The sequence below is a fragment of the Lepisma saccharinum genome, unplaced genomic scaffold, assembly GCF_977018435.1.
Source record: "Lepisma saccharinum unplaced genomic scaffold, izLepSacc3.1 HAP1_SCAFFOLD_10, whole genome shotgun sequence".
NCBI classification, from domain to species: Eukaryota; Metazoa; Arthropoda; class Insecta; order Zygentoma; family Lepismatidae; genus Lepisma; species Lepisma saccharinum.
The window spans coordinates 13,247-22,766 of NW_028142895.1; the positions used below are offsets into that span (position 1 = coordinate 13,247).

Below are 9,520 nucleotides of genomic sequence, written 5' to 3' on the forward strand. Positions count from 1 at the left end.
GGCCTTTTGGGACGATTTCATGGGTGGTCGTAATCGGGCATTTTTTGCCTCCGGGGCTTCCTTCATGGAGAACATTTATGTCAGTGAGTCAGTGGGATTGGGGCTATATAACGTTATATATTGGACAAGGAATACTACATATATTCTTTCAATTCCATTTTCATTTAGAAGGATAAAAAACACCCTGGCATGGATAATAACAACTTTCTTTTGCAGGGTATAAAATTTATTGCGGCGGAGAAATCCCCGGCATCCTCACCACCCCCGTTAATTCGCACACTCCGAAACTCATTTAAAAACCTTCATAAAATTCCACTCTTTTTCCCCCCTGTATAAAATTCCACTCTTTACCCCCTGTCTTAAAACATCCCCCCAACCTTCGTTTTATTACTAACACAAAATATAAAGTGTTCCCCTGTGCTTTGCACAACGCCATGAAGGCGTATACAGGGTGTGGAGTTAGGACCCCACACTTTCTTGATCATGGCCGAAGGTGGGGCTGATGTGATCAGCACCACACCCCTATCCGCCTTTACTCCACAGAGTTTCCTACAGATACCCACTTTATACGACGCTGGGTGTGTGCCGGAGCCGCTTGAACAGGTGGATAAAATCCCGGTTTCCCCGCCGGAGATCGGACCGAGTCTCTCGCATAGTAATGAGACGCTAGCTTAGCAACCGCAGCTATTATACTATCATACAGATGCCATTACTTTTATTCAATTAGCCGACCCCAGTGGCGGAGTGGTTAGCACATCGCGCTACGACGCCATGGGTCGCGGGTTTCGAATTCCGGGCCTGGACATGAATGTTTGTGAGTGTCCATTCATCCATTTCATCATATCATCACTCATTCCCATCTTTGCAAATGAGCTAACAGTGGCACAAAAAGCGAAGTAAAATAAAGCAAATCAATCAATCAATCAATGCGGCAACTTTCTAACATTCTCATGAATTTCACAGGGCCTCCCCATGGTGCAGTGGTATCGTCGTCGCCTTGTAATCAAGGGGTCCCGGGTTCGATACCCGGTGGAGGCACAAGTGGTTCGGATCCCACTTTAAACTGTACGTCCAGTCCCGATTAGCCTTACTGTGCATAAAGTGGACTTAAAAAACAACATATCAATATCATGAATTTCACCTGATTAATTTTGTGAATAGAAGGTAGCATTGGTGTTATCGAGAAGTAGGTCTGTAGGGACTTCATTCTATGTGTCCTCTTCTCTATTAGAATCGACAAAACGAAAGATGTTTAATCTTTTGTGTATTGGAATTCAATAAAGTCCCAAAACGTGTAATTTGGTGTGCGAGAGGACGCGTTGAACATAAATTTCTCTCGTCAAAATGTTCTCTTTTGGTTCCTTCCGTTAGTCAATTATCCAAACAATAAATTCCTTCTATTTGATCGGAAACTGTTGGACATTCAAATATAACATTTTGTGTACTGAAAGTTGTATTACATGATATGGTATTATAACATATTTTATGTCTCGCTCAATCTGTGTCTTCAAATGTGAGATAAAAAATTATCAAAGATATCAAAAATTAATGAGATTTCAATGGTTGCCCATGGATTGTTTGATACTAATACACAAATGGATATCGACATCCTTTACGCTGTATGCTGCTACATACTTCTATTAGGTAGGCATTGCGATTTTTCTATCTTACATAGTTTCTATGTCCAAACTAAAATGCAATAATACGTCATGTTGGTTGGTATTTTGGACATCTTTAAGTTCAACAAATCCCACAGCCATACTGCAGGGTCGAGTGTAGAGTACTGTGGGAACTACTTTCTCTCGCTCGTACTTGTTCGAGGCTCCCACGCTCGAGTGTTTACAATGGAATAACATTTTAATCTGACAATAAACGTAGACACATGTATGTAAAATAACTGTGCTTTCAGTTTCAGCCCATAACCATATGTTTCATTTTCAAATACCATATACATTTTATCAAGGAGATAATTACAATGTTTACTTACGTTTCAATTTCAATGCGTCTCTCACCTTACGATGCATATTTAAGGGTCCACTACTACAAATATATGGTTATATCACTCGTTTTTAGAGTTATTAGCTCGAGCGAAGCTGATCTCAATTCCGTACGCTATCCAGCGTCGTCCGTACGAACTATTTGGCGCTCGAGAGAAACCCTCTTCCAGCACTACTCTACTTCAAAGGTTTCACAAATTGTTAAAGCAAGGTATAGTGATATCCATTGTGCAATAAAACCCATAATTTCCTTAAGGAATTTAATTCCGTGTATATTCCATAGGATTTTTTTAATGCTAGCTCTGAAGTTAATTTACATATTATGTAGAACATTGTTAAACTATTAATATCAGAATGCACAATAAACACTTATTTAAGTGATTGAATGTTACATATATGGCATATACATAGAGCAAATACAGAATAATGTCTACCTTTCATTTTGAAATTGTACCTTTCAACAAATTATACAATATTGCTAGTTTCTTTATGTAATATTACATCTTTTCAATATCACTACGAATCATATACAGGGTGTCTCAAAAAGTCACTTAACACCCTCGGTACAAAGCCACTGCAGCGCGCAACATGAAAATGGTGATGACCAATCGTTATCAAGCCAAGAGGGTACCACATTGACACCACCCGCATGGTCGGCGGCCATCTTGATGTTCGACATCTTGAATTCAACTTCAGAATTTTAAATGGGAAGGGGGTGATATGATATATCAAATCAGGCTAGAATTTCACGAGAAATGCAATGGTGGAGGTTTTTTTTTTATGGATCTTTAACAAGTAAAAAGTTATGACTGAATTTTGGTACCAATTTACTCCTTTTCGAGGTGTTAGAAAAATGCCTTAAAATTTGTTTAGCTCATCGGTAATGCATCGAGATCAAAGAGACGTCTAGGGAGAGAAGTTCGCATGCCACTGCACAAGATTTTAATCGGATACATCCATGATGAGGTGTGCATTATGAATGGTTGTCGCGAAGAATTACAGTGTGACGCTTCCATTAAATGAAAAGTCCTTCACAGTGACAAGGCTAATGTTTATGTTCATAAGGAAGTTCATAAACAGAATATTCGATGCTTTTTTATCTGATAACCCATTTTCGACAGATCAAAGCTGAATGGTTAGTGCTGGTAAGTTAATGGTGTGCCGTGCTGTGTGGAACACGACTGGTTAGTCAATTTTCTATCAACGGAACCTTAAGTGCTTAGGGCTACTTGGAATTGTTAAATAAACAGGTTTTTTCATCCTTGCTTATGGAAGAAGGTACTTTTTACAGGTTTTTTTTTCAATAGCGAGGAACACCAGAACACTATGGGAACGTTGTGAAGCAGTTTCTGTCCAACGTTAGTTATCAGATGACAAGGGTCGAATATTCAGTTTATGAACTTCCTTATGATCATAAACATTAGCCTTGTCACTGTGAAGGACTTTTCATTTAATGGAAGCGTCACACTGTAAATTGTTCGCGACAACCATTCATAATACGCAGCTCTATGTGGATGTATCCGATTAAAATCTTGTGCAATGGCATGTGAACTTTTCTCCCTAGACATCACTTTGATCTTGATGCATTATAAACAAATTTTAAGGCATTTTTCTAACACCTCGAAAAGGAGTAAATTGGTACAAGAATTCAGTCATAACTTTTTACTGGTTAAAGATACATCGAAAAAACCTTCACCATTGCATTTCTCGTGAAATTCTAGCCTGCTTTGATATATCATATCACCCCCTTCCCATTTAAAATTCTGAAGTTGAATTCAAGATGGAAGACATCAAAATGGCCGCCGACCACGTGGGTAGCGTCAATGTGGTTCCCCCTTGGCCTGATAACGATTGGTCATCACCATTTCCAAGTTGCGCGCTACAGTGGCCTTGTACCGGGAGTGTTAAATGACTTTTTGAGCCACCCTGTATATTTTCTAAAATCGACACTTCCGATACACACGTATCAATTTCTAGTAACTTCTATCATCATTCAAAGTAGAGATATTATGTAAACATTGTATGACAAGATCAGATGTAGGTAGACTATGACACTTGTAAGTAACATACACGTTTATATTTTTAAAAAATCACCTTGCGAACACAATATAAAAAGTTACAAAATTATGTGAACGGATGAATGAATATTTGCCCCAATAAATTCTGTATTTGGAGTAAGACATTTTGTAAACACACTTACATAAACTAAGCAATTGAAAACTAATTATTACCACGAGGTTTTTAGATGTTGTAGCAGTTCGTGATTATTCTTATTTCACAACATCAAGACTCACATTTTGAAGGTAAATACTTATTGTCCCAAAACATAAGTTAAAATTAAAGAAAATCTGTGACTGTGACATTCGCGTAGAACCCCATGCTGCGTTTAACTATTAATATCGGACTATAGAGCGCTCTATTGCATTGGTTGACTAATAGGATATAGTAATATTGTAATTCCCTCTTCACTTCTAGTGAATTACTTAACATTACGTACCTTACATCTCAAATTTGAAAGGGAAAACATTATTAATAGGCAGGCTTTTATTATATTTAGAAATATCTGATGAATTAACATTTAAAAAATACTAAGTTATATGAATACATGTAGCTATGAATATTTGCTTTAGAAACGCTTTACTCAAAGCAAGTTTTTTTACACACATTATAGAAATAACTAATTGCAAACAAATTAGGAATAAATTATTCCTAACAAAAGCTACAATGAGGAGTATTTTTTACTTTTTATGGCGCAGAATGGTGAATCTTATTGTACCAAAATGCACACTTATTTATCATAGCAACACAAGATATTCTTCTATGTGTTTACACAAAATTCTCTGCCATATGATATTAATTTACAGTTTCATGTTGGATTGAAGATTAATGAACTATGGACATAAAAAAGAATTTAAACATTTGTTTTAATAATTTAATATTACACTCCTATAGAAATATCGCTTGTGCGTATAGAAAGTTCTCAATTTAATGCAAAAAGAACACTAGCTTCATGTGAGAGAGAAACTCTAATAGTTTTTATTTCTTCTGCAAGAGTTCTTAACTCCTCCATTCACTGCAGTTGGTGTTGCTTGTCAATATTTAGCAATTTTCTACAATTGCAACTGCAACCATGTATGAACGTTTGCATTCAAGCACGTGATATTTGTGACAATAAATATTAAAATTAACGAAATAAAAATTTGGTGACTGCAAATATTTTTTTTCTTATCACAATTCTAACAAAGATCAGAAGTAGTTGTTCACACTCTACAAAAACAACCATTAATTATTTGCTATTTTAAAATAATTTTTCTTTCTATAATTTTAGAAAACTGTGCAATTGAGCATTATGTTATTCTCTTTCTGACTATGCGTCGGACAATATAAACATTATATTTACTCTCAATTTATTCCTTAAACTTGTGTATAAAATGCATCAATCACATGAGAGATTCATTGTTAACTGATTCTTTTAATAAAACATGAAAATACTTTCTAGTTTCTTTCAAATTCAGATTTACTTGAGAATTGTTTGAGTTTAAATTTCTTGTTCTGAGTTATTCTGGAATAAATAAAATACTTGACACCCTTCCATTCTCTATCTTTTAGGATCCCATTACTTTCTTGAATACACCTCTCACACTCATCCTTCTTGGGAATTATTTCCCTAACTAAATGCCTCTTGAAAAAGTTCGACACTACTTCTACTTCCTCTCTTGACCACCACTTCTTTTTAGATGGCTTTCTCTTCTTTTTAAAAATGTTTTCTATTTCAGGATGACTTTCAGCAAATGTATGCATATCTGTATGTTCCTCACTTGTTTCAGATAAACGTTCTTCAACGCTATTGCAAATATTGCCTTGTAGTTCCTCAAATCTTTCATTGCTGACCATATCTGTCAAATGAAAAGTGATTTTTATTAATTGTGTACATGTAAGAAAGGTAACAATTTTCTAACTGAAAATTGAATTTAAGATACCATAGGACGGGACGTGTATGATATAAAATCAACGTCAGCGTAATGAATGACTATAAATTATAAACATAATTTCATTGAAATTTCAACACATGTATTCCTGCTCCAAAAATAACAATACGCCCAGGGTTTTTTTTTTTTTTTGTTATTAGCGATAAACCCGAAATGTAACGGAGAGACGCAGCAAGTAGTATATGCACGATTTATAACAAATGTGACTGATTCACGGCTGTAATTTTGTCGCGAATTTTAGCGAAAATTTACCGTTTCTGCGAACATTTTCATTTTTACGATAAAAACGAAAAAATGGCATTTTTTACAAATTTCTTTTTAAGAAATATATTCGATTTGAAGATGTTGGCTGCAAAGGAATGAGAAATCATTTGGAAAGGCACAGTAACCTGAAAGTTTATTATTTTTTATGTTGTTTTATGAATGAAAGTAAATGAGAGACAGATTGTTTTGTACATTCCACTTTTTCTAAAATATAAATATAACTGAGTAAGGCTGATTTTCAGAAGGTGAAATTTATTATTTACTATTTTTAAGCTTATTTTCCCATAAATGTTGCAAACATTAAGCCTTGTATAAATTAATAATTCATTGATTTAGTAACATTATGTATAAGTGCATGGCATTAAAAATTACCACGAAATTTTCACGAAATTACTGCCATATTTTTAACTATAAACACGATATTTCATATATTTTTCACGAAATTCTTGAAAAAATAATACAAAAAAACCAGCCCTAAATATACCCATTCCATGGGTTTATAAATTTATGTGGTAATTTGGAAAATTGTAAATCTTTCTACACTATATGAAAGGAAATATTCATTGAAGAGTACATGAATCGAGGTTTCCTAATCATCCGAAAATGGAACACTGTCGCGTGATTTAGAAGATTCAAAGGAAAAGATGAATTTGAAATTATTAGATATATTGCCTAAAAATAATCTAAATTTTTACCAATGACTTGCAAACCAAAATTATGGGAGTGTGTGCATGTGCATGTGCATGCATATGTCTGATACAGAATAAGAATTTTGAGAAATGGTACTCTGATCATTGTATAAAGTAACGATTATTTGTAAAAACGAAAATCATTTACATATTTGATATCCCTGCATTCAACGTATAATTACTTGATATTTTGTATGTATATATTATAAATAAAAGTTGGTCTCGATTTTCATTTTAAGTAAATTATGCTACAAAGATGATAACCTCCCCCCTCGAAGTCTGAAAATAACAATAACTTTCAATTAATATTGTGAAACAGAGTCATTAACAGAATGAGACCGGTGTCAAACAGGCGAACTATGGATGAGTAGCCTAATCCGATCACGGAAGCCTGCACAGGCTGGGGGGTTCGTCGTACTGACCACACGTGACTCCCACCTCTGCTGAGAGCAAGTGGAAGTATGAACAGCAGTCGGTGAGTTGGGCAAGGCTCTCAAAGTGTTACCTATTGATTGTAACAAAGGAAAGGAATACGTATGATCAACACTCAGGTTTTCAAACATGTGTTCTTGGAATTACATTCGTGTAACGTAAGAATAGAAATAGTTCTTTTTAAGAATAGTGGCTATAGTCATTCGTTCTTTTTATCGTTGCCAAACCTGACTGAATCAATGTAATCAATGAATGTGACATCATCTAACATGTTCCGCGCCCGTGGCGAAATGGTGTACATATCGCGCTATGACGTAAGGGGTTCCAGATTCAAATCCTGGTCAATACATGAGTGTGTGTTTGTCCCGTCATCTATTTCATTCCTTTATCATCGCGATTACCCCAAGTGGCTGCAAAGTGTAGTAAAATAACCAAAATTAGCATCTAGAACTTAAAGGCATGCATAAGTTTTATGTTGTTGAAGGTACGATGATAGTAAAATAATATGGAATTGTGAGTATATTGCGAGTGGAAACTTAGTCCATGCTACAAATATAACATAAGTGAAATATATTATAAATGTGGTATTCATACCTGGGAGTTGAACATCAAGCTCGCTCAGTGATTTGCCCCTGCACTCTTCTAGTCCTCCTCTCTGATCCAATGTAAGGAGTAATTTGCTGACACTGGCGAGCTGCACAGTTGACTCTGGCAATCTGTAATATTCTCTGTGGATCTGAATATCGTGTCCCATATGTCTCGCGATTTGGTCCAGTTCACAGTCCTTCAGATTAAGCAATTGGGACATGGTTGCAATATGTTTCCTTAAACGTGTAGATCTTAATGCAGCTGGGTTCTTTGCTCCACATTCCTGAGAAAACTTTCTTAGGCAATCGTGTGCCCTCACACAACTATCTTGGGTTGAAGGAATGGCAAAGAAATACGGATTACTTTCACGGATGTTTCCAACTGTTCTAGTATGGATTAATATTTGCATGCATTCGTCAATGCCAGGTGTTAGAAATAAAGGAACGCCTCGGCCTCTCTTCCCACGTATTTCTATTCTTATTAAAGACTGACACAATTTCTTTTCCAGATCAGTTAAGCTGTTGAATACATCTTCATTAAATTTATTATTTACCCTGTGCTTAGTGTAAGTTTCTGTTAACAGTCTTTGAACTTCACCAACTCTTCTCCGATTGAATAATATGAGGTACGTTAACACAACCTGACAGAGCGAAGTCCATGTATATTCATCGGGATTGTCTTTCATCTTCTGTGTGAGGTCCTGTTTGGCCTTCTTAAGATACGACTGTAGTTTTAGCAGATCGTCTCTTAGTGGCAGCAAAACATCCGTATTCCATTTCTTTTCCTCCAAAGTTTTCAAGGCATTCCTTGAAATTTCAACATTCCATTCAGATGTCATCAAATGAAGGAAATCATCTGCATTCTCCTTCATTTGTATATCATGAGTTATTATAGCGTCGGCCTTCATTATCTTTGCCGTCTCAGATAGGGAATTGCCAATTTTCAGTGCTAAGGAGGGAGCTTTATATGTATTAGATTCTCCCTGGAAACCACAAAGAATACGTACAGCTTGAATCACACTTTTAAATTTTGCAGGTGAAATACAGTCTCGTAGTGTGATTATTGTATTGTCAAGTTTTCTAATTTCTATCAAAAACCTTCCGAGTTCTCTCATTTTGCTACTGATGGTACTGTGCATATGTTTTAGGTGACCATTGATATTGTGCAGTCGGCTTCCTAATTTGAGAATCAATTCATCATTTCGAACCACTAGAGATACTCTGTCCTGAACCATCCTACCAAGAACATTCTCCTTCAGACCTTCAGTGGCTACTGATGAAATGGGCATCAGTAGCGAAGCGCGTGCTTGGTGGCGATACTTGGAAGGTGGTCCATTTTTCGGAGCAAATTTACAAATTTTCTTGTGTCTCCAGATATTAGATTTTACAAGCAATGTGAAGCAATATTCGCATGGCAAATATTCTGGTGTTGCTAATTGGATATATGGCCTTCTATTAACAATGAGTTTTCCTTTCTTATTTTTCACAACTTCAACATTGTGAGTATAATTTCCACGGTTCCTAAGTAATGTTAAGGCTTCCTTTCGTTCCTTTGAGTTCTT

General features: G+C 35.7%; 1 protein-coding gene across 1 annotated transcript; it reads right to left on the reverse strand.

The window, feature by feature from the left end:
- Positions 1-2,988: 2,988 nt before the first annotated feature.
- On the reverse strand, positions 2,989-9,072 carry LOC145982251 (uncharacterized). Its single transcript, XM_083115828.1, has 2 exons — positions 7,966-9,072; positions 2,989-5,893 (listed from the first exon to the last, which is right to left on the reverse strand). Exons 1-2 carry the CDS (start codon positions 8,864-8,866, stop codon positions 5,493-5,495), a joined length of 1,302 nt encoding a protein of 433 aa, XP_082971954.1. The 5' UTR covers positions 8,867-9,072; the 3' UTR covers positions 2,989-5,492.
- Between the last annotated feature and the right edge of the window lie 448 nt (positions 9,073-9,520).